We start from the raw sequence: 24,168 nt of genomic DNA, 5'->3' as shown, positions 1-24,168 counted from the left end.
CACACCCCCTAGTTGCTTGAGATCACAAAATCATTAATCTCCTTTGATAGCAGGCTCACTTTCCAGTCCACCTATTTCTTTGTAAGGCTTGTTCCGATTGTTCGGCTTGACACCAACAATAACAGCACCAGCCCAGGCAGAGGCTGGCCTGCCTGAGCCCTCCTGCCTGAGCTCCAGCCTCTCCAGGGCTTGAACTTGGGCAGCCTGCACTGGGCTCGCAGCACTCAACGACACAGACGCGATAAAAAAGAGCCATGCCGGTCGCATTAATTATCGCGTAATTACCTCTCCAGATGAGAGAAAGGGTGCCACTGGGCACTTGAGCAAAATCCAGAATCCCCTGCTCCGCTCTCCGCGACTAAGGAGGAGGAGGGCAGAGAAATTGCTGGCGTGAGTAATTTCGAAACTCGATTCCAAGTGCCCTGAAGGACGCCAGGCTTCCCCCCAAGACGGGAACGCTCTCCACCCCAACAGTTACAAACATAACGGGCAAGTTCAAACTCCGGTGCAGTGCAAACGCGTGGTCTTCGGCTCGTGCTTTTCCCACACTCTCCTGAAAGGAAAAGTCTGACTTGGGTGCTGTCTGTCCGTCCTCCGGGTTTGGTGTCTGGCTAAAGTTCTCGGTCCTTGACTCTTGGTAGAGGGCTTTCCGGGCTTGCAGGGGCGAGGTGCCCGTGGTCCAGGCCTCTCCATTGACGCGGGATGCGGGCGCGGGATGCGGGGCGGGATGCGGGGGGACCAGGGCGGCTGGCCCGGCTCGCCACGCAGGCGCCTGCGGGCCGCGCTCCCGCCTGGCGGGCCTCCCTCCGGGCTGTGCGCCTGTGCGCCCCGCCGCCGCTGGACGAGGCTGGGACGCACGCAGGCTGGGGCCCCCGGACAGATGGTTGCCGGGCAAGAGGGGGCAGAGCGGGCCGCGCAAGCATCCCGAGGTGACAAATGCAGTTAGTTCCTCATTGTCCGGGCACTTTTCCCCCTCCTAGCGAATAAATCTTCTGTTGAGCCACAGACCTAAAAGTCAACAAAGGAGGCCGAGCGCCGGGTCCCCGGCCCACCCCGCGGCCGGCCTGGCCGAGCCTCTCCCGCTGCGTAATCCCTTCCTCGGAAACCGGGACACACAACCGGCGGCCCGGCCGAGCGGGGCGCCGAGCGGGGCCAGGAAGAAAACATCTGTGCTTCCAGCAGCGCGCGGGGACCCTCCCCAGAGCGCCGCCCGCGCGCCCCCGGCTCTCTCCGCCCCCACCCCGGCCCCGGCTCCTTCACCCGCACTCCGGCCGCCAGGAAGCCGGCGCGCCCGGCGCGGTCAGGGCCGGGGGCTGAGATTTTAGGAATTTTCGCGGGATGGAGGAGGGGCCCCCGGAAGAGGGGGCCAGCGAGGAGGCAAAAGGCTTCCCACTGACCCAAGTGGAAAGCTCCAGGGGCCCTAGGGTCTACCACGTCGGGGAGTAAACAGTGACACAGAAAAGCGTTTGGGCAGTGAGTGCAGGGCCTGCCTGGGAGGGGGGCGTTGGGAATTACTTTCACCCTGTGTTTGGAAGCTCCAGCTCTGAAACTCTCTTAAATATGATAAAACAAAACAAAACAAAAAGAGCCCAAAACAGATAATGAACTTGTATCCAACGGAACGAAACAACTCTGAAACGGTCCCAAGCAGAAGGCAGCTCAGCTTGATTTCCACGTCCGCTTTTAAATCTTAAAGGTAAAATTCAGGTTCTGCTGTCCCCTCACTGCGGAATAGACGGACGGAGAAGCATTAAAACGTGCAAACGCTAGTGAAGTCCTTCACTTGTGTTTTCTTTTTTTCAGAAGGCAGATTTCACTGCGATTTTCACTGTTAGACGTTTCTCTCTGGTTTAACCGTTTTGAATGAGCTACAACCGAAGAGAATATCAAGAGCGATAAAAATTATAAAATTCTGTTGTTTTGGCATTTAAAACATTGATCTCAGTTCCGTGAAAATGCTTATCAAGTTTCTTAAAAAAAAAAACTGCCGTGATCAATAGAAGTTCTTTTCATTGCAGACGAAAGTAGAAGACCTGTAGCCCAAATTAATTAACCTTTCCTCTAGATCAATTGGTTTTCTGTTGATTTAGCAGTAATATCATAGAACATTTAGCTATAATGTATTTTAATGTGACACTTCAATATGTCAAGAGGAAAAACCTCATTGAAAAATAAAATTGCTTTAATTATGTAGTATGTATTTAATAAAGTTTTTTAAATTGCCTTTAAAATTAACTGTTTGCCTGAATTGTGGCTGTGTTTTGCAACCAAGTGCAGTTAAGAAAAGGCTCCCCTGATTCAAGATAATTGAGTGCAAAAAGAAAAAAAGAGATTATTACAAGCCCCCCTGACCTAAATAGGTAATCAAATTATGTTGAAATTTAGGTGTAAAAATTACCCAAATTGGAAGAATAATTAAACCTCAAAAGAGTCTCGAGAAACTAAGAATGTAAGAGCAAAATGGCACAACAGAGCTCACAACATCCCTAGAAACAGCCTTCTGCGGAGACAGGAGGGTTTTAGGGCACCCACATTAGCAAGTTTTATTTCCACCTGAGGTTACTATTCAGAGCGTCTAAATACATACAACAACAGACTTCCCTAAGTCTCCTCTTCCTTGCAAACGCTTAAGTTGGGGACAGAATGATTCCGTTGGTCTTTCTCATTGTCCCTCCCGGGCCGGCTCCATTCATTGAACTTTGCACAGCTGGGGCTGCCACCACCACCCTCCCCCCGCCCCTTCCCCCCAGCCCTTTCGGGAAGCACTGTGGGGGCTGGAGAATACCTAAGAAGTCCAGCCGTCACCTGTAAAACACATTTTCATTCCAGACTCCCTAAAACCTGGCGCGGGGGCTGGGGGTGGTGGTGGGAGGTGGGGATTCACTGCCACTGACTTTCCCCAACTTCTTCCTCGCGTCTCCCGTCGCCGCGGGGCTAGGAGGACGCACGAAAAGTCACGCTCCCCGTTCCCCTGCAGCCCGGGAGGCTTCCAGACGCCACCCCGGGGTGCTTTGGAGTTCGCTAAAACGCTAGCCCACTTGGAGTGTAGAGACAGGCCGCCGTCCCGGGAAATCCGGGAAGGCCAGGGCTGTGATCCGGACCTTAGGATCCAGCGGAGACGGCGGCTGAGCCGAGCTCGGACGCCGGGACACCTGAGTCAGGGGTGCCCTCGAGGGGGCCTTCTCCTTTCCCAGCGTCCTCCCACGGACTACACACCGGGCTCCGGCCCCTGGACCCCAGAGAGGCCACCTGGACATTCTGCCTTCCCCCGGGAAGCGCTGCCCGGGAACAGGGCTCAAGGACTGAACCGGGGGCCTCCCGGGCCTTTCCCCCTCCTCGGAAGCTTGCTGCCCCGCTTCCTGTCTAACCACACCCGCAGCCGAGATTATCTTTTCCTTCCTTCTCTCCTTCCCTCTCCCAGCAACTGAAAGAGAAAAACGCGAGGGTCTCTGTGGAGGTGTGTGTGCTTGTAGATGTGATGTTAGAGGCCTGTTCGCGCGCGGTGGGGGAGCAGTGTTCTCGCATCCTCAGTGCTCCCCGACACTGATTTTCTCGGCACGGGCCAGGTGGCTGCGACATTTGGGGGGACGTCTGTCTAGCTCCGGGTTCACCCGGGAGCTGGGAGCTTCAGCCCCAGGCGCCCCTGAAGGCCCGAGCTGGGCTGTGAGCCCCAGCCCCCGCGGGGTCCCGCTTGGCTTGGCCCGGGTTGGGGGTGGATTGGCCGGGTCTCCGGCGAGCGGTGCACTGGGCAGGGCATTGTCCAGGTTTCCCGGCCTCTCCCTGGAGTCACAGGGCCCTGGCCGACACGCGCTGCCTTTGTGCTGTGTCTGCCTAATGTGTTAATGGGGCGGCTAACCCGGATCCCTCGGGCAGAGGGAGGAGGGCCGCGGCGGGGAGGGCCCTGAGGGAGCGGTAGGTAACCCCGGGGCCAGGGTTCAGAGGGGCCGGGAGCGGGAGGGGGAGGGGGCGCTTCCAGGTGGGGCAAGTTGGTGCTGGGGCAGATGAAAGGCCTCCTCCACGCGTCTTCAGAAAAGGTGGCCCAGCGCCTTAGGTGCGCGAGAACACTGCAGCCCGCGCTCTGCTGGGGCCGAGCCCTCAGCTGCACCTTTCTGGAGTGCACACATCCGCAGTCACGCTCAGCCAGCGACGCTGGGGTCCAAGTAGCTGGGCCTGCCACCCTCAGGCCTGCCACCCTCCGGCCTGCCACCCTCACGGAGACACCAGCTTTCCCGAAGGAAGGGGGGTGCTGGCTCCCAAAGGCGACCCTCTGCGCCATCCACCAAGCCCGGCCTCAGCCCTGGGCAGGCCCCACAGGGTCAGCCTCTGGGTGCAGGCCTCGGGTCCAGCCCCATCCCCTCAGGGCCCAAGGTCCCGCCCGCCAGACGGGGCCAGGGTGCCCTGAGCCATATGCTGCCCGCAGGCCGCGCAGCCCGACGTGGCGCTCATTGCCGAGGCGGTTCTCAGCCCATCAAAAGCCCGGGCTTTCTTCAGCCTTATGGGCCGCGAGGTGAACAACAATGCCCAGGCCCCTTCACTTCAAAAGCGGCGATCAGGGGAAAGGCTCCCCCGGAGAATTTTTTTCTTCTCCTCCTCGGCCTTTCATTTCTAGTTTAAAAAAAAAAAAAAGCACCAGCAACTCCAGGGCCCGGGCAAGCCTAATGCCCTTTGATGGGGATTGAATTCATTATCTCCAATAACACAATTGTGCTTGGCCAACGAAAAGAGCAAAGCAGGGCCCTCGCCCGCCCGAGGGGCCCGGCCCGCCGGGGCGGGACAGCGAGGCGCGCTCCGAGGGACCCGCGCCGGGTGCGGCCCAGCCCTCCAGTCCCGGCTGCGGCCCGCGGGGCGGGGGCGCGGGCGCGGAGAGCTGCGGGCCGGGGCGGCCGGGGGTGGGGCGGGCCCGCCGCGCCGTGTTTACTCTGCTCCTTCGCGGCCTCCGGAGGCCAGCAGCCAGCTCCAGGCATCCGGGGCGCGCCAGGCGGGGGGCGTCGGAGCGGCCCCGGCTCGGGGCACCCACCCCCTCGGTCCTGGCCGCCCGCGCCGCCCCACCCCGGAGCCCAGAGCGGGCAGCCAGCCATCCCAGCCCTCGGCTGAGAAGCTCCCCATTGGCTTTCCCGCTGCCCACCCGGGAAAGGACACCCGGAGCCTGGGCGGGGTGACCCAACGCGACGTCCCCGGCGTCCCGGGACACCGCACAGGCGCCCGGGTGCTCCAGGGTTCTCCTGAGGTCCCTAATCCTTCAGCACTCTCCAACCCTGCTTTGCTTTTCGCTTTTCTAGCGCATGGAAGTTAAAACATTACCAAAGCCTTGGACTCGAGCGCGCGCGCGCGCGCGCGCGCGCGTGTGTGTGTGTGTGTCTCTGTGTGTGTGTCTGTGTGTGTGTGTGAGTGTGTGTAAGAGAGAGACAGAGACACACACACACAGAGACTAACTTTGAACCTCTGTCAAAGACGTCTACATAGTTTTGCTAGCTTGGTGCGTGGTGTCTGATCTGTAAGTTGTGGTCATGACTGAACTTCCAGCCGGAGCCCGTTCTCCCGTTTGGGGGAAGTTTGCACTGACGTGTTAGCTCCGTTAGGTAAAAGGCTGTATTCGGGTGGACCCAGGAGACCTGGCACCTGAAGGCCAGCGCCCTCAGTTAACTGAGACCTGCAGCTTTGGGGAACGCTTGGAGAAGTATGTCAGACTTAAGGCTTCCAGCCTGGTGTTACTCCCATCAGGAGACACGGAGATTTGCTCTTTAAATTCTTTTCGACATGGAAAAACCCACACAAATGTCTTTCCGTGGGCCTCACCTCACCCTCCAGGCTTTAGTCTGAGCACTCGGAGAAGGGGAGAGAAATTTCAGTGAAGATAACATTTATAGACGACGGCTTTTCCTTTCTGTTCTGTCTCAGTGAAGCGCAATAAAGCATGTACTTACTCTTGTGGAGTCTTTGCGGGTTTTTTTCCCCATTTATTTAAAAAACACGCAAAACATCTACCTATGCTGATATCCTGTATGCTTCGTGAAGAAGTGTGAAGAATTTTTTCTCTAATTTTCGAGACAAAGTTTTGCCATGTAGCCCAGGCTGGCCTCCAGAGCTCAGGTTCCTCCGGCTTCAGCCATCCACGGCGTAGATGACAAGTGGGCACCGTACACCTGGTTCAAGCTTCAAATTCTATTTTCTACCTGAGTTTTAAACTCCAAATATTAGAGGTTATGGAGAAAAAGTGACTTGTGGACACTTACTTTCCGTTCTTATTAACTTATTAAAACTGGGTTTGAACCTTGGTGCCGGGTCCACTTGCATGTCTTGGACGTGACCTCCTCCCGTCTCCCTTAATAGACTGTCTTTGCAACATACAGTGAAGGCTTAATCCTCGCCTCGGATCCTGGCGTGCCTTCTGCACACGCGGGAGACCGCTGTGCTTCCTCGGTGGAAGCAACAGGCCAGCCCCGCGGTTTGCCCGCATGAACAATTTGTCTGGAGCTGGAGCACACGTGCGGGATTACGTGGCCTCCGAGCGGCGAGCCACGGCAGGACGGGAGAACTACTAAACAAAGGACGTTCCAATTTCTATGTAGATGTCTGTGGCCGTGGAGCAGGATTAGGCCGGGAGGAGACGTAAGACATTTCAGTAAAGCTCAGAATTTGGTGTTATGTAAAGGAGGGCCCCAAAGCACACTCCGGCCTCGAAAACCAACCAATTAGGGGCTGCAGAAGCTGTAATAGGAGAGAAGCATTCCTTCGGGTCGCTCATCCTGTAGGATCACTGCTCAGGACGCCCCCGAACCTGATCTGGAACAGAAGGTCTAGGCTGTAAGGATGGGTGCCTGGCACTTCTTGAGCTTGTGTGTGTGCTTAAGCCGCTCTACACCTATGGTGCGGAACACTTTCGCCGACTGCCTCCCGCCCCTCCCCCACGTGACTTCAAATGGAATCGGCTGATATGTCGAGTGCCTCATTTGAGTACTCATTTTTACCGTCTCAGATTTGCCTCAAGTATCTAAAAGCTCGTCTCCAGCTATCTATCCAGACACTTTCTTTAGTACGCACCCAAGACTGATCCAGGCAGATCATACTTCTCGGGGAAACACCCATAATGCGGACAGGCACGGCTTTTCCACTCTGCATACTGACAGGAGGAAAATGAACCTAAAATTCAACTTCCTTCAGATGGCACCAGTATTCTGACAAGGCTTTCAGTGCCTTTATGAGACAGACCACCAAAAGCTAGATCAGGTTGCCTATCTGCTTTTATTTATTTATTTTTTTCTTTTTGAGATGGAATTTCTCTGGCCATCCTGGAACTCACTCTGTAGCCCAGACTCACCCCACACTCAGAGATCCTCCTGCCTCTGCCTCCCAAGCGCTGGGTCAAAGGTGTGCCTTACACTCAGCTGCTTACCTACTTTTACAGGAAGGTGTGTGTTGACCAGCCATGGGATGGCCTCGCCCTCTCCCTGTCTCCGTCTCTCTCTTTCTTCTTTTTCATGGTGTTTATTATTGTGGCTTAGATGTGTAAGTGGCATATCGGGCATAGTTTTATATTGTAAGTGATCACCTCAAGGCAGGTTTTTATAAAATTTCTTGAGAGAGATAAGACCTCAGCATATTACTTACAGAGATTGGGAAGCTGAAGCCAGAAAGTTATGCTCTGACCTGGAATCCTAGACACAGGACTAAACTTTGGGCCCTTGACACATGGAAAGTCACTCCCTTTCTGTCTGGTAGTGACCATGGGCCACTAACTAACTCCTCAGGATTAACTAACTCCTCAGGCTACACCTGACTTGAATTGCAACATCTCCGCTGAGTCAGGCAAGTGAGGAGACAATGCTTGTTTCATCTAACAAATAGTCCACAGTGGTATTATACTCGTAACCCTAACAGACTGATTACATTGTAGAGGAAACGAGGAATGCTGAGAAATAGTCCCCACTGCAACCCAGTCACTCAATATATAGTTCATTATATACAACAGACTAGGTGAGAGATTCAGCTGGAATTATAGCCGGAGTGAGGTGAAAGGTTATAAGTCCTCTGATGATTCGAAGAGCAAGATTAAGATGCTTTACCGCAATGCCGCAGTCCAGATAAACCCACGGGGTATAAGAGTACAAAGACGCTAGTGTCCCCGAGGTATGCTGAGTCACAACGGATGCCAGTCCCACCCAATTCTTACTTATGCCACTGGAACTATGAAGCTCTGCTGAGCTCCCTGTGAGCCGAGCGCAACTTTAAAGATATTCTAAGATAAAGTAAGTTAACCCCACGCCTCAGCTACCAGTGGCTGTACTAACCATATATTTCAAAGTGTTCTATTTACTTACAGTTTTGAGATGAGGTTTCAACTATAGAGCTCAGGCTGGCCTCAAACTCACAATCCTCTGGCCCCAGACACATAAGTGCCAGGATTATATCCATGGCTCACGATGCCTGGCCTCAGTGACGATTGTTACCAGATGGTGCTATATGTGTAGTGAGCTGAGATTTTTAAGAGTAAGCGCAATTTGGGGCTGGGGAGAGGGCTCAGAGGTAAAGACATGTGTTGTTCTTGTGGATGACCAGAGTTTGGTTCCTAGCACCCACGGAGTGCGCAAATACACATGCAGGAAAACACTAAAACAAATTAATTCTTTTTTTTTTTCAAAGAAGGAGAAAGCGCAACTTGACTGTAACAGACTGAAACAAAGCCCCTCTCTTTAGGGCGCCCTCAAGCAACACGGAAGAGACCTGGGCATGAACCCCGTGGGTATAACCGTTATTGAACTCCATGAAATCGTTTTCAGCCACACTCATGATTTAGTAAACTGGATTTGTAACAAGGGGTAGTAAGCTGATTACTACACTGCGATAAGAATAATAAAGTATTTTTAAGCTCAGGAAATTAATTTGTTTTAAAAGGCTCAGAGCGTAGAGATTGCTGGGGAAAGGTGTGCACCGGAAAGAGCGAGGGAGAAAAGTCCCACCGAAAAGGCATCAGAAGGCATTCCGCTTTCTACGGCCTCCCAGGCCGGGAGGACAGACCCGGGGGGTGAAAGATGGCACAGAAGCAAATTAATGGAGGCGGCGGGGGGAGGGGGGCTGGGGGGGCAGAGGAGGGAGAGCTAGTCCCTGTGTTGAGGAAGGGTCTGGCGTGAAAAGATTTGGTGTTGTCATAGCAACCGGCTCAGCCCTGCTCCCCCTGTAGTCCATTCAGCTCTGAGCTGCCGGAACACGTTTTTAATTAAAGCGTATAAAAGTTGTTTTGTAAGGACTTCTCCTCATCCGATAGGTTTGAAAATGGTTAATCAGGCTTCCTCTCCTTTTGATGCTCCAAGACCATGGGCTATGGCATGCACAGGCTGCTGCTGCTGCTGCTGCTGCTGCTGAGTGAGTTGTCTCTTCACCACACCTACCGCCAAGACTGAGCAAGTAGCCAGTAATTTAGACACAGAATTCCAGAGGACTGCGGAGCCCACTTTTTTTTTTTCCTGCTGGTGGATGGGAGTGTCGATTTCCTTTGCTCTGGATAGGGAAGGATTCTGTATTATTGATGGGTAATGTCCCTGGCTGATGTTCTATTTTGCTTTGGAAAATGGCAATTTTTTTTCCTGTGAAAGATGCAGTTCGAAGGCCAAAATAAAGATTACAAATTATTTGTATTGAGTAATACTTAAACTAACATAAGTATTCCACGAAAAACAAAAGTGTTTGTACCACTCATAAAAGGACGGAACATATTCAGTTTTTCAGAGGCTAAAGGAATGCTCATTCTTAAATCCTTGTGTATTGTATTTTAGTACAATAGACAACTTAGTAAAAAACCACATCATTGCGGAGCCACCAAGCAATGTCTTACTGACATAAATCTCTGCACCTTTTCATCTCTCCTTCTGGTTAGGATTTTGTCTTCACTGATATAGAAGATGGTTTTGCCTGCGGTCTGTCCCTCCAGATTCCCTGTTTCAACTTGCTATTTCTACTTCTACACCGTTAGATCTGGAGGCAACTTATCCAACAGATGATTTCACCAAGCACCGGTATTAGGTGAGGTCACTCTGTTACCTGAAGCCTCGGACAAAAACAAGACATTTTGTAATTTTTGTCTAAGCCCACATAAAACAAGATATCTGGGAAAACCACAAAATGGTAAACCCCTCCTATTTGCAAATTATAGTTTTAGCTTCATTTTATTTTTATTTTTCAAATGAAGGTGTATGAAGATACCCAAACCCTGCATCCCAACAGCTTCCAACTCAAAGTTTGTGTTCTGAAGTTTCCGCCAGTCACCACCACAAACATGATCCTATATGAAGACCCTTAGGCAGAAATGCCCAGTCCCCTTGGTGTGCGGCTTCTCTTGTTTTCAACAAGCCACAAACCCTAGACACTCAACTGTTAGTGTGCCCTGATGGCCTCTGCGAGGGGACACTGGCACGGCCTTTGCTCCTTCGTTTCATGGCCTGTGCCACTACAGAGCTGGATGACAGTTCATACTCAGTTTTTGTCTTAAACAAGAACTCCCAATTTATTTTTATATTTGTCTACATGGTATTTTGGGGAATCAATATATTCAAATGAAAGCATTTTTCAATAACAAGGCTCCCTTTCTAATTTTCATACATTTTTATTCTCTTAGTTATTCAAGTTTGAAAATCACTTTCACCATTGAGTCACTCCTCATATGTGTGCAATTAATTAGCGTGTCCTTGTCAACATCCCTATGACTCCGTCTACAGCCTTGTCTGCCTTAACTACTGTTCCAAAGATCACAGGTTCTTGATCATACTACGGCTTACTATCTTTAAAAGAACCTCCAGCTCTCTTATTGGCCGGCCCTCGTCAGGGCTGGCACATCCTTTCTAGCCTTATATTCAGAATAAAAGTTTTCGGGGACTGCAAACGAGACCTACTCTCTCAAGGCTGAAGTTCTACAGTAGTAAGTGAGCAAACAGCACACGTGCCCTTTTACACTGCAACACGGGACTTTTTTGAGAGAAATAAAGCCAGGCATACTTAGAAGGTTCTAGATACGGCTAGGAACCGAGCCATGATTTCTGACGGATAGTTTGACCTGGGAATGTTTGGCAGAGAATAAAGCATTTCTGTTAAACTGGAGGACAGCCTAGTTACCTTAAGCATGTGTGAAAGATGAGCCTTTTCATGTTTGCAGAGAACAAAATGAGGTCCCGGCGGTAGAAATTAGTGGCTCACATGTGACAGTCCACATGAGACCATAGAGTTGCTTCAGGGAGTGGTAGACGTCTCAGCACTAAGCATGGGGAAGAACTTCTCCCTCCAGTTAGCACATTCTCTCCTTCCATCCCACTAGCTGACTTTTTCTTTTCTTTTCTTTTTTGGTGACAGGGTTTCTTTTGCTGTCCTGGAAGTAGACCAGGCTGGCCTCGAACTCACGGAGAGCCATGCCTATCTTTTACAAATTGACTTTTAGTTGCAATGGATATGTTTGTTTTGAACAAAGTGTTTGTTTATTTTTTAATTTCATGTATTGTGTTTTTTGACAAGTCATCACTCACTTGTCTTATCGCGTTCTTTTTTTCCCAACCGTGGCTCATTCCTTCTTGGATCATCACAATTCCAATGGAGCCCAGGACATTAAATCCTAGGTTGTTGGAGTCTTTTTATTTGTAGAACCTGAGATGTGTTATTGTTTCTGATTTCTGTTTCTCTAATTAGTCGGCTGTCAGTCTTAGCTTAACTACCTTGTATTCTTATTCTTAATTTTTTTCTCTTATTCAAGTTGCGTAGACTCCTAATATTTTGATCTGGATCCAGTTATGTTGACTATTTTATTTTTTGCATGGAATTTTTTTTTTCTTTTAAGGTATTTTCTCCTCCTAAAACATTAAATGGCATGTTTTATACAATGAAAATTAAAGCCTGAGGTAAATATCCAGATATGGCCTCCTCTCTATCAGGCTTTTAGTGTGGAATCGCAAACAATTTAGTCAGCATTTGATGTGAATGAGTTTTTATTGTTGCCCTCATCATTTTCGGCGCACCACACACTTGAAATTCCCCTCGTGCTGGCCTGGGCTACGAGCTTAGTGTGAGGTCTGGAAAGCCGAAGTTTTCCTCAGCTTCCCGGGGGCTCCTCTCTCAGATTCTAGCAGGTTCTCCAGGACAACTTAGCAGGGGTTTGGTTTCCTGCTTTTGCTCAACCCACAGCGGTAGTGGGTGTTTCCAGAAGCCAGGGACTAGCTTACTGATGGGGAGCAGAGGCGAGGCCCATCGGCAACCTGGTGTTAGGCAAGGCTGCGCATCTGTCCTTGCGTGCTGTGCTCCTCTTCAGGGCAGGGTCCAGGACACGGGGAGCCTCTCTGCCGCTCCCTGAATTCTATTAGCTGTGAGATTTAAAACACTCGTTTTTAGGAGCTGTGTTTTCAAGTTTCTTGAATCAGTGGCATGTCTTTCTCTGGTTCTGGAGATGTTCTAGGCGGTATCACATGTAGAGGTTATCTCAGATTTCTCGGAATTCAGACTCCAGCCACACACATGACAAACCTTACATCACACCCCACATGCCTGTAATGTTTCGTAGTTTTTTTCCCCCCATTCTCTTTGATTTTGACTGGCACCAATGGCCTCTCTCTCAGTTCTAGAGACCACATTTTTTTCTGTTTTGTTTTGTTTTTTAAAATGTTTAGTCATTTGTTTATTTGTAGACTTTTATTAGTCGTCACAAATGTAGCTTTTTAAATGTTCCAGCATGTAGTTTTTAAAAGTTTGAGATGATTTTTTTCTGTTTGATTTGAATTAATGTTCAACTCTTTTATTTAAATGATTGATAAAGCAAGATATGAATTTAACAATGGAATTTATGAAGGATAAATAGGAATACCCAGAATGCTCCAAATTCGTTTGAATCCATGCCCTATTTAGCCAAATATTCAACAGTTACTTTAGTAGCTTGTACATACATACATATGTGTGTATCTCTATATATGCAAATATACTTACATACACACACATACAGTCTTACATACATACACTTAGAAGAAATAGTATGTTGAATAGTATGTTGGTTTTTACTGCCTTGCCACATGCCTGGAGGCCACATTTTGAATGATTCTAATCTTCAACTAAAACTATCTATTGAAGTCTCAGTTTTCTTGGTATTTGTTGTCTGAAACAGTCTCAAGCTGGTTTCAAACTCAGGTTCCTTTTGTCTCCGCTTCTCAAATGCCGATGTGTGGATGAATTGTTAACTTCAGCACACACATAATTTCAGCAGCACACGCAAGGGCCGGCCACACTTATTAGATCTCCTGGAACTGTAGTTAATGAAAATGTATGACGTGGAATAAGGGTGCTGGGAATGGCGCATGAGTCCTCTGCAAGTGTTGTCCGTGCTCTTTGCTGCTGAGTCATCTCTCTCGCTCTGAGATACAGAAATTTTTGAGGTGGAATCTCAGACTGCACTGGTCGGCCTCACTCTCTGTGTGGCTGAGAACAACTCTGAACTCCTAACCCTCCTGCTTCTATCGTCTTCCAAGTGCCGGTAACATGGCGTGTACTGCTGGACCCCGCTTATGATGTGCTCTGAATAGAACCCGGGCCTCACGCACAGCACACACCCTGGACCTCCTGAGCCATGCCCTCTGCGCTTGGTCCTTGCGCATCTAATCATTACAGTGTCTGTATCTGGGCTATTTCTATTCCACTTTTATTTTCCCTTGACTTTTAGTGGAGACTTTTATTTCCTGGCATCCTTGGGTATTTTTAATTGAATGAGAAATACCGGCTGTGGAAAAACAGTAGGGGTTTTAGGTGATATTGTCTCAAGAGATTTAAATTCGCTGTGGATGAGTCTGAGCCACTTACCTTGCAGTTAAGGCTGGCCTAGTCATAATTAATTTAGCCTTACTCACAGACCACAGCTATTCATGATCCTCTTCAATGACACTTCCAATTTTCATCTCCTTTGTTCCATGGGACTAACAGCTACTTTCTTAGCTTCTTTTTTTTTTTTTTAAGTGTTTGTTTCTTTGAGCTTTCTGAGGAATCTTAGCCTCTCAGAAATCAGTTCGTGCTCTAGAAAAAGAAAATGGCATGTGAAACGTTGGTGAGCCTCTATAATACTGTCTGTGGCCCCTCACGTTACAGCGGCTGAATGCAAACCTGAACTGTTTCTAGGAACCCTGCCTGGAGATTGCCACAAACTGAAGAATGCTGCGCAACTCAGTCCTTGAGTCAGCAAACACCCCGCTGGGAGGTCTCAGCAAACTCACCCCAGTGTATCTTCAGCCTCTGGCAGGAACTTTTTGTCCCAGAGGCTTCAGGCTTTGTTGTATTCTACTTTGTGCAATGTCTGAGTTTTACAGCTGTTCTCCGAGGCTGAGTCACGACGATTCTGCAACCATGTTACCGCCAGGAGCAAACAGCAGTTCCACGCTATACTCTCAGGGCACCAAGTCTTGTCTATGTCTATGAGATCCTCTTAGCTACTCTGTATCCATGTTTAAAATGCACTTTTCAATACATAATTTCTGTGTTAGTATATATTTGAGGTCACAGTTGTGGTAACATTTTATTTTTCTGTAAACTTTGGTTAATCATTTAGTAAAGACCATTTGGTAATACAGTGTTACTCCAGAGTAACATCTATTTGATCTAGCATGTTTGTGGGTAGAAAACCACGGGTTAACACCATCATGTGAGTTACGCAACTTGCACATGTAATGCAGCTCACCGCGCAGTTAAAGCCTACAGTTTGCATTAGACGATGTTAAAAACGGAGAGATCCCCAACTCTCTATGAACTCACAGAGACTGAAGCAGCATGCAGGGCTGCACAGGGCTGCACCAGGTCCTATGCAAATACATCGTGCCTTCCAGTCTGCTTTTATGGGATTCTTTAATGTTTGAACGAACGGTTCTCTGATTCTTGTGCCTTCTTTTGGGCTCTTTTCCTTTTGTTTGTCTCATTCAATTCCGCTGTGATAATTTTTGTTTTATCATATTCCATTTTATCGTTATCCCTTAGAAGCGTGTTTGTTTTCTAATGAGAGACAAAAAGAGAGGGGATCTGGATGGGAGGAGGGAGGTGAGAGACTGGGAGGAACTGAAAGGAGTAGAGGAAAGGGAAACTGTATGTATTATGTAAGAAAAACTTTCTTAGGGGTCTCACAAAAAAAGAGATCAATATGCATTTGTGTCAAATTAAAACAATAGTTGAAAATATATGGGAAATGACCTAGATTTAATATAACATCAAAACCCCTCCTGAAAATGAATTTTAGAGAGCTAGAGTGATTATGGTAAACTATGTTATTGAAAGTGAAAAAATAGTGTTCTAGAGGTAAGATATATTGGAATGTCTTAACTAATTGTAGATTTATTTTGTGTGTTATATGTGTGACTGTGCACATGACATAGTACATGCATGGCCATCAGGGGTCTGTTTTCTCTCTCTCCACTACACCGGCTCCAGGGATTTAACCAAGTTATCAGAGTTGGTGACAAGCACCTTTTCTCACTGAGTCATCTCGCTGGCCAGAGGGACATTTTAAGGTAAAGGTTGTTGTCAAATAGAAAGAAGCTCTTGGACGATTAGAGCAGATGTGCAGGTATGTTAGTGATAAAGTTTGACCATGTCGCCCAGGAGAGAAGAACATGGAAGAGCAGTGTTAACAGAATTCTGTCTTCAGAGGTGACACGTGTAGCTTGGACTGAAATCTGACGTTGCTGGAGCTTAGTGGATCCTTCTTGGGGGGAAAGCTGCAGTAGAGACACCAGTTGCCAGGGAGACACTTGGGAACAGAGACTGTGAAACTCAAGGACATGAAAAGAAAAAAAAAAGGACAACTGGGAAATAAAGCCATGCATAAGTCAAAGGCGCAGCCATAGCCTTCTTCAATGGATAAACTCCTGCAGCAAGGATTCGTGTCATCGGCACTGTGTAAAGGGAAGCAATTATTCGCTGACACTGGGAGAAAAAGAGGGAATGTTGCTACCATCCACGTGTAATTGTACTATGCAATATAAACTTCATTAATAAATCTTTGTAGAACAGTTAGAAAGTGATTTCCTGGGGGGAAATTTTTTCTATCCACTGTCAAAATTTCCACATTCATCTCTCGGTTCACGGCATCTGGATGTTGCCTCTCATTTTGGTAGAAATCATTCTCATGAAAGTTACGAAGGACTCCTTAACTGCAAAGCCCACAGGAACTTAAAGAAAGACTTTCTTAAGCTCAGGGGAACAGTAAGATCCCATCTCACCGGTTCAGCCAAGACTTTCTGAACCTCTCACCCACCCCACGGCTAGCTGTTTGCAGCTGTTAGTCTTTCAGGAATGGATGGTATGAGGTGAGACCCTGTCTCATTTAACTTTGTATCCTTACAGTCAACTATAACTACTTAATGGTTACCGACCAGCAGCATGCCTGTGGTGATCTGAATGAGAATGGCCCATGTATTTGAAAACTTGGTCCCCAGTCGTGTGGAACCTTCTGGGCAGGATGAGGAGGCGTGGCCTTGTTGGAGGAAGTGTGTCACTGTGGTGGGCTTTGACGTTTCCACAGACTCCATGATGATCTAACGGCTTCTCTGTTCCCTGCTTTTGGATCAAGATGCATGCTCTCAGTCTTTCCTGCCACCTTTTGCCTTTATTCTGCCATCATGATCTTTAACCATCTGAAACCAAAAAGGCCAGAGTAAACACTTTCTTTTGTAAGTTGCCCTGGTCATGGTGTTACGCCACAGCATTAGAAGTAACTAAGACAATTCTCCTACTGTCTTCTTTCTTTTAATTCTCTCTGCAAGATATACTTGTACAAAAAATGCTTTCTACATATAACAAAACAAAAGCTGTTCAAACTATGAACAGGATAGATACTCCTCTAAGAATTCCCCTTTTTCTTATACTATACATGAATTATTTTGTAACTATTAAATGATTAATATATTGGTTAGATCTTGATGCTTTTTTAGTTGGTTTTCTTATTTTTTAGCTTCTCCCATTACCACAGGTCAGCAAACAACTTTTTTGGGAAGGAGTGGGGTTGTTTTTCAAGACAGGGTATCACTACATAGCCCTAACTGTCTCAGAACTCACTAAACACAGCAGGCTGGTCTCTAATTCATAAAGATCTGCGTGGCTCTGTCTCCTGAGTGATGGAGTTAAAGGCATGCACCACTATTTCCAGCCCCAAACTTCTTGTAATTCTATCGGATTGTGATTTTTATTAGCTAAGGACTATGTTCAACTTTGCCAGTTTATGTGACTCCTCTAAGGCTAACAAACATGTAATTAACAATTAAAGAAAATACCTCATACAAATACTTTTGTTTCTAGTTTTACCTAACATGGCTTTATCTAGCAATATCCCTCATGATCAACAAAGTAGTCAGGCATTTGTTTGATTACTCTAACTGGTTCGCACATATTAGAATTTCAGCAAGTGAAGACAACTTACCTACACTTTCCTGATAGTACTCATATGTACTTTTATTTCCTTTTCCGTGGTGCTGGGATTGGACTCAGGGTTCTGTCCATATAAGAGATTGCTTTGCCACTGAACAATACACCCTACACTCTGGATCTAGATTTTTTTTTCTGTCTTCTTTTTTTTTTCAGTCTTCCATGAAAATCAGCTTTTTTTTAAAAAATTTTTCATCAATTACACTTTATTCATTCTGCATCCCCCCATAAGCCCCTTCCTCCTCCCCTCCCAACCCCACCCTCCCTCCTCCCTCTGCTTGCATGCCACTCCCCAAGTCCACTGATAGGGGAGGTTCTCCTCTCCTTTCTGATCTTAGTCTATCAGTTCACATCAAAAGTGGCTGCATTGTCCTCTACTATGGCCTGGTAAGGCTGCTCCCCCCAGGGGGAGGTGTGGATCTCGATTTTTATTGGTCTGCTTTGTAGCTACAGTTTTGCAAACACCTTAGCATTTGCTAAGGTGATGCCCACGGCATTTGGAATCACCCTTGGTTCTTTCTGTCCCATTTTATTTTACTATTTCAGCAACTGCCAAACTGTTTTGTTCTCATATCTACAAAAGCCCATACTTTTTCTTCTTTCCTTCAGTTTTGTTTGACATCTGTCTTTTCACCTTAATATTTATAAACCCAAGACCTTATATATGCTAGGAAACTTCCCTAGTGGTTGGTTTTTATTCGTTTGTTTGTTTTGAGACACATTTTTTTTTAAGTAGCCCACATTGTCCTTGAAGTAATTATCCTCCTGCTTTAGTCTGCTTAGTGTTGTGGTTTTAGGTGTGTTTTATCACAGCTGGTGTATTCTAATACTTGTGTTATCACAAAATACCTTTGATACTACTTATTATCAAAACACATTGAATGATATACTGTAGATAAATATCTACATATACTGTAAAGACAGCCATATAAAATTGTGCTTGGAAATATTTTGGAGCAATGAGGCAATAACAGGTATAAAGGCATTTTCTTTTAAGAAAGTTTGTATTAAATACATACCCATGCCATGGGTATATAAACCTGAAGAAAACCAATAGCTTAGACTCTTAGAGATGCAAATATATGAACTGTTAGCTTATTGTGCATTGTTAATTTGTAATTTCCATGAAGAAACCTGTTCTACATTGTGAATTTACATAACAACAGAATATAATCAAGGACTGACAAGTGGTAGAAATAATCTTTAATTATAGCCATGTAAAGAGTTGGTTGAGGTGGGCACAAATCAACAGCTCAGCTTGGATTCTTCGTTCCCTTGCTGCCTCAGTTTTCTCATTGTGCTTCCTAGAACCCAGCAGAGTATTTAAGCAAAGACGTCTGAACATATCCAGGTAAGGATGAGCCAATTGAAACATCAACAGAATACCATGGAACAATATTGCTGTCCACAGTTACAGCCTAGTTTCTATGGCATGTGACCTACCCTACAGGAATCTAGTGTCTCAGTATGCCAGTGGTGTCTGGCTGGTGGAAGGAGTTCGGCATCCCTTGATGCTGGCTGGGGAAATCTGGTCGGTACTGTCAATTATCCCAAAGATAACTAAAGGAAAATGGAGTGTCTTTGGCAGCAAAAGTAGCAAGAGCAGTCCAGAAAACATCTGGTTTAATAGTGTTGGATTTCTCATGGAAAGCAGCCAAACAGGATCTCACAGACTACCCCAGTGCTTTGCTTAAGGTCTTATAGTGCAGGACAAGAGAGATCTTAAAAATGAAAAGGGTTGGCTGTGTTCAGTTTATGGAATATGAAACCCAAGTGCAAGTAGTATCACAGGGACATTTGATAGTTTGACTGTAAACTACTGGGTTCTAAGCAAAGCCCAGATGAGCCAGCCTCTGGAAAGCGGAGAGGTGTTTGTTGGGCATTGTATAGAGGTACCAAAGGGCCTCAACAGTTCTCTCAGTGTGAGAAAGTCATAGTTGTCTTTATTTCTAAATCATTCAGGGCGTTTCTTTGTGCTGCATTGATAAGGTTGTCCAGCCCATTTCTGGGGAGGATTTGATCTTTAAGGAAATCAGTATGCATATAGCCAGTGCTGAGCCTAAACACAATAGACAGTTCAAAGAAGTGGAGGATTTGGTGGCAATCCAGGTGTTTTTGAGAGTCAGAGAGGGTTTGGTAACACTGGAAGGGGCAGAGCTGGATTGGGAAATAACCATGGTGGAAGCATGGGTGGAGGGATGAACTTTGGAGCCTTTATCAGTAAGCCAGCAGTGATGGCTGCAGCCCCAGAGGCACTGCAGAGCAGTTGGGGTATGATGGGCATTTCAGCCTATAATAAGTATATTGTACATATGTACTAAGTATTTTCAAACTGGTTTCTTCAGTGTGCAGTATATTCAGCAGTAATTTTTTTTTACTTTAAAAAAAGAGGAAAAGCTGAAGAAAAGTTGTGAATTTGTTACAAAAAGGGGCTAACAGATTTAGTGGCTGAAAGTGAACTGCTGTTTGTCTGACTAGTAATAACCAACATTAGTCTCCGCAGGTCCCCCTCGGCTCAGATTTTTCAGCTTTGTTGGTCTTCTTGTGTGGCTCCTGCCCTGCCCCATGTCTTTCTATCCCCCTTTCTTCCATAAGATTTCCTGCTCTCTGCCCAGTGTTTGGCTGGGAGTCTAAACGTCTGCTTTGATCCCCTATTGGGTGGAGCCTTTCAGAGGACCCCCTATAGTAGGTTCCCATTCTGTTTCCTCTCTTCCACAGCTTCTGTTTGCCATTCCGAATGAGATTTAAGCATCCTCCTGAGGGTCCTCCTTGTTGTTCAATGTCCTGAGATATGTTCCCGAGTAAGAGGAGGAGGGGCTGCCTCAGTCATGAACTCTGTTGTCTGCTCTTTTATCACTTGCCCCAGGTGATGAGGCCTTCCAAGGCCACAGAGGAAGAGGATCCAGGCAGTCCTAATGAGACTTGATAAGTTATATACAGAGGGCAGGGGAGAACTCCCCCTTTCAGTGGACTAGGGGAAGAGTATGGGAGGAAGAGGGAGGGAAGGTGGCATTGGGAGGAGTTGAGGGAGAGGGCTTCAATTCAATTCAATGAATACATTATAAAAACAAACAAACAAACAAACATAACAAACATTACAATTTATCTCAGAAGGTGTCTCCTTGCTGTTCTATCATTGGACTTGAGTGAATTCTTTGCAAGTTTAAAGCAGGAACCATTGGTTAGAACTGCATTTTCTCCTTATTTTAATTTGAATCCCACCCTATGGGCTTGGAGACTCTCATTTTGGGAGATTATGGTGTCCGGGTGCTTGGTTCTTTAGAGTGCTCACAGTATTTTGTGGTGCTAAAATTTGAATCTAGAAACTCATCCATGCCAGGTAAGTACTTTACCACTGAGCTATCGGCCCAGACTTTGGTGCTTGGTTCTTTTAGTTTAGTTTAGGGTTTTTGTTTTTTTTTTCAAACTTGCGTCTTCTTCCATATACTAAAGTACAATATGAAGCCTTCATTTAGTCTCTGCAGTTCATCTCACTGCAAATATTTGTGGAAAAAGCAATTAATTGAAAGTAGTGCTTTAAGTATCCTGCCAGACAAGTGTCTTCCCACTTTCTCATCAAAGAATCCGTCACCATGTGGCACAGGCTGTGTCTTTGACAGAGGATGACCCACTTTTAGCCACTGCTCTTTATTTCATGGGACCACATCAACACTATGAATGCAAGGCTGTGGTATGGAACAAGGAAGCTGTTCAAATTTTTGAAACCCTGTATGGGATTTATGGTGGTTCTGAGGCATGAAAAGCTTAAGAAAAGGAGAGAGTGCATGCTGAAACTTGGTGGTGCAAATTGTGTGTGTGTATGTGTGTGTACCTCACTCAATCCTGTGGCGTTGGTGAGAAAGCAATAACAGAAAATATTGTATGAATGCTTTTGCATCAGAGGAAATCCGTATCAGTTGGAAGATCTTGAGTTTTGTTCTTAGAAAACCCACTTTAATTGAATGTATTCAGTGAAATGATTCTTGTATTACCCTCCTCCATCTGTCAGCTGCTGTGAATGCTGGATGGTATGTGTTCTACTCTTCCCTGACCTGGAAGTGTGGAAGCATGAACAGAAGCTGGTGGGCTGGGGAGAGGAACTGAGCTGCTGCTGGACTTCAGGAGAGAACCTGAAAGCAGGGTTGGCCAGCGAGCTCAGCTGTTTCAGAGAAGGGGGGGAGGTTCTCCTGGCTCGTAACTGCACACAGGAATGCGGTTTATGGCAGTTCTGTGTCCTCTACTTGCATGTGTTTTGTTTTGTTTTTTCTTCTTTTAAATAAGAGTTGTCATTGTTGAATATTCTTAAACCGATTTTAATTTAAAGAAAAAAAAGACTTAGTTGGGGCTGAGCTGGTGGTGGACTTGGGTGGGGAACAAAGATATTCTGATTTGATATTATTTGGGTCATTACACATTCTCTAAATGTATTAGGCATAGATTCTATATTTTTAACTTTCCCTCCTTTCCAAATTAAAAAAAAAATGACTACCCAACTAATTTCAGCATTACCACTTAAGTGAAATATACAACAAGATTGTTAATAAGATAATAAAGCACAAGGTCAAAGGAATTTATAGATGTTTTGTTTTGTTTTCTAAGCAGATTTCTAATTAATAATGTTGAAGACAGCTATTTTGACATAATGCACACATACTTAAAAACCATTACTTTAGAATAAATCAATATCTAAACTTACATTAGAATTTGGTTTGTGATTTTTTTTTTCTTCTTTAGTGTAATAAAAGTCAAGAAAGAAAAATTATTTGGATGATTTCAGGCTTAGTGCTAGATGTCAGTAATATTAAAGAAACTAATCATCAACCTAAGCAGTATTTAATGAACCAGAAATAGTTTCCTTACAGTTTATAGACAACTATGATGGAGGGACAGCAGAGATGGAGTTTTGGTTTGGAGGGGAGTGTGCTATCTATGTCAGAGGTATGGGGATCACTCTAGCGGTTTTCCAAGCAGAGTGAAGGGGAAACCAGAAGTCTGTAACAGGCCTTTCACATTGTACCTCACTCTGCTTTTCACTATTAAAACAATCTCTGTACCTCCTAATATAAGTTTTCACATGTGACCGTGCTCTACTTCGATAAAAAAAAAAAGAACTATGTATTTATTACAATATATGCCAGGATCTTAGAAAAGATTTTCAGAAAAATAAATTTTGGGGAAATAAGAACATTCTTACATTCTTTTCCCTCTTCTCTTGCTGTGCTGAGGACTAAACCAAAGGTACATGAATGCTAGAAAAGCACTCTGCCACTGAGCTAAAACAGTCTTCATCGTGCTCCTTAAAATAACAAATGAATAAGAAAGATGAATAAAGTGTTCAAGAATTTATGCCACTTTAAGAACATCAGAATTAATGTTACAGAAAACAACTCACTTTCAAAGTATAACTTTTACAATTATTTTAACTTATTTTAAAGGCTAAATTTGAAACTCACAGAGAGAGAGGTGTGGTTTGGAATTGGGAAAGTTTAAAAATAAAGAAGAAAAACCACAAAGCAAAAGTAGCTGCGTTTAGATAAGGGGAGAGAAGGGTGGGACTCGGAAACAATACAGCAAAGTGTTTTTCTTTCGCAGATCTTGGTTCAAATTAAGGTTAAATTCCAAAGGAGGCTGTGTTTTCCCCACGTGGAGTCGCAGAGGACACGCTTTTGTTTCCTAACTTCCCAGCGAAGACATATGCTAACACAACAAGGCATTTCATAATAAATTTAACTTTTATAGAGTGACTAATGCCTTGCAGAAGATAAGGCAGACTCCTAGTCACCTGTGCTTAATCCAGGCCGAAGAAATTATGCCAAGGGCGAACTCACACACTATTCCCCAGGGGAAAGTGACAGCAGACTGTTGAGGGGAGCAGAGACTTGGGTTTTAGTCTTGTTGGAATGCTTCTCCCTCACTGTGAGCAGTTTAGCATTTATGTACTTTGGAAGGACAAAGAGGTTGGGTAAGGCTGCCAAAAATCTGAACCTGCTTCTGGGAACCTGTTAGTGGGTCAACTGTTATAAATTTAAGAGAAACCAAGAAGCAGGGGTAGTTACTAGAAACGGGGCCCACAAATGGCTGTGCAGAATCCCCTGCTTTTTCTTCCAGATCTCAGGTGAGAAGACGGGCGCGCCTCTCTGTAGCTCCACCCAGCCAGGCGTGGGTGGGGCTTGAGGGGGAAAGGAAACAGTATGACAAAAGACAATTCTTTTCTGCTAGAAATGTTCCACTGTTAACAGAAATAGAAGTCGTTAGAATTTTATTTGGGGTCTTGCTGATAACAATAACTTGTTAATCTATTGCCTTCTTGAAGACAAATCGTGTAGGTGTGTGAATAGTGCTTTTCTTTCTTTTTTCCTTTTTGTTACACTATTATTTATTAACCAGAGGCATAATTCTTAAGTCTTCCATCTAAAAACATGGCTCTGAATTGTGACAAAGTAAATTCACTCATCAAACATACAGATCTTTTTCCATCTATAAAACCTGTCAACTTCAATTGAAGGGGTCAAAATTAGTCGTATGGCAGCTGAAGAAGATGGGCAAATAACAGATTTGTGTCAAGCACATAAAAATATGTGATTATGCATTATATATTATCTAACTCATTTTTTATAGTTATAAATTTATCTTTGACAGGGGACTTATGGAATTTATTCAAAATTTAAGTAAAATAGAGAAGCAGCCTTTTCACTCATGAAATTATAAAAAAAGGAGATATCAATATAGAACAAATATTAGGCTGCATTTCAA

At 45.8% G+C, this 24,168-nt stretch overlaps 1 protein-coding gene and 1 pseudogene across 5 annotated transcripts in view; both read left to right on the top strand.

Moving 5' to 3' along the window:
• Positions 1-24,168, top strand: part of Foxa1 (forkhead box A1) — an 85,356-nt gene that overhangs the window by 5,599 nt on the left and 55,589 nt on the right. Inside the window, exons 3-4 of one of the 5 annotated variants that reach the window (XR_009592963.1) lie at positions 294-1,696; positions 1,804-2,235. The exons of 2 other annotated variants lie outside the window; for them this stretch is intronic. Coding sequence is in view for 2 of the 3 variants with exons in the window: in XM_060387525.1 (XP_060243508.1) it covers positions 294-394 (101 nt within the window). In the remaining variant the exon portion in view is untranslated. Of the gene's footprint in view, positions 1-293; positions 2,236-24,168 lie in introns of those variants that run through there. 2 more of the 5 variants (XM_060387526.1, XM_060387525.1) reach the window with 2 other exon arrangements.
• Positions 9,312-19,736, top strand: LOC110562896 (TAR DNA-binding protein 43-like; annotated as a pseudogene).

The sequence above is a fragment of the Meriones unguiculatus genome, chromosome 7, assembly GCF_030254825.1.
Source record: "Meriones unguiculatus strain TT.TT164.6M chromosome 7, Bangor_MerUng_6.1, whole genome shotgun sequence".
NCBI classification, from domain to species: Eukaryota; Metazoa; Chordata; class Mammalia; order Rodentia; family Muridae; genus Meriones; species Meriones unguiculatus.
This window is presented reverse-complemented; position numbering and strand designations above follow the sequence as displayed.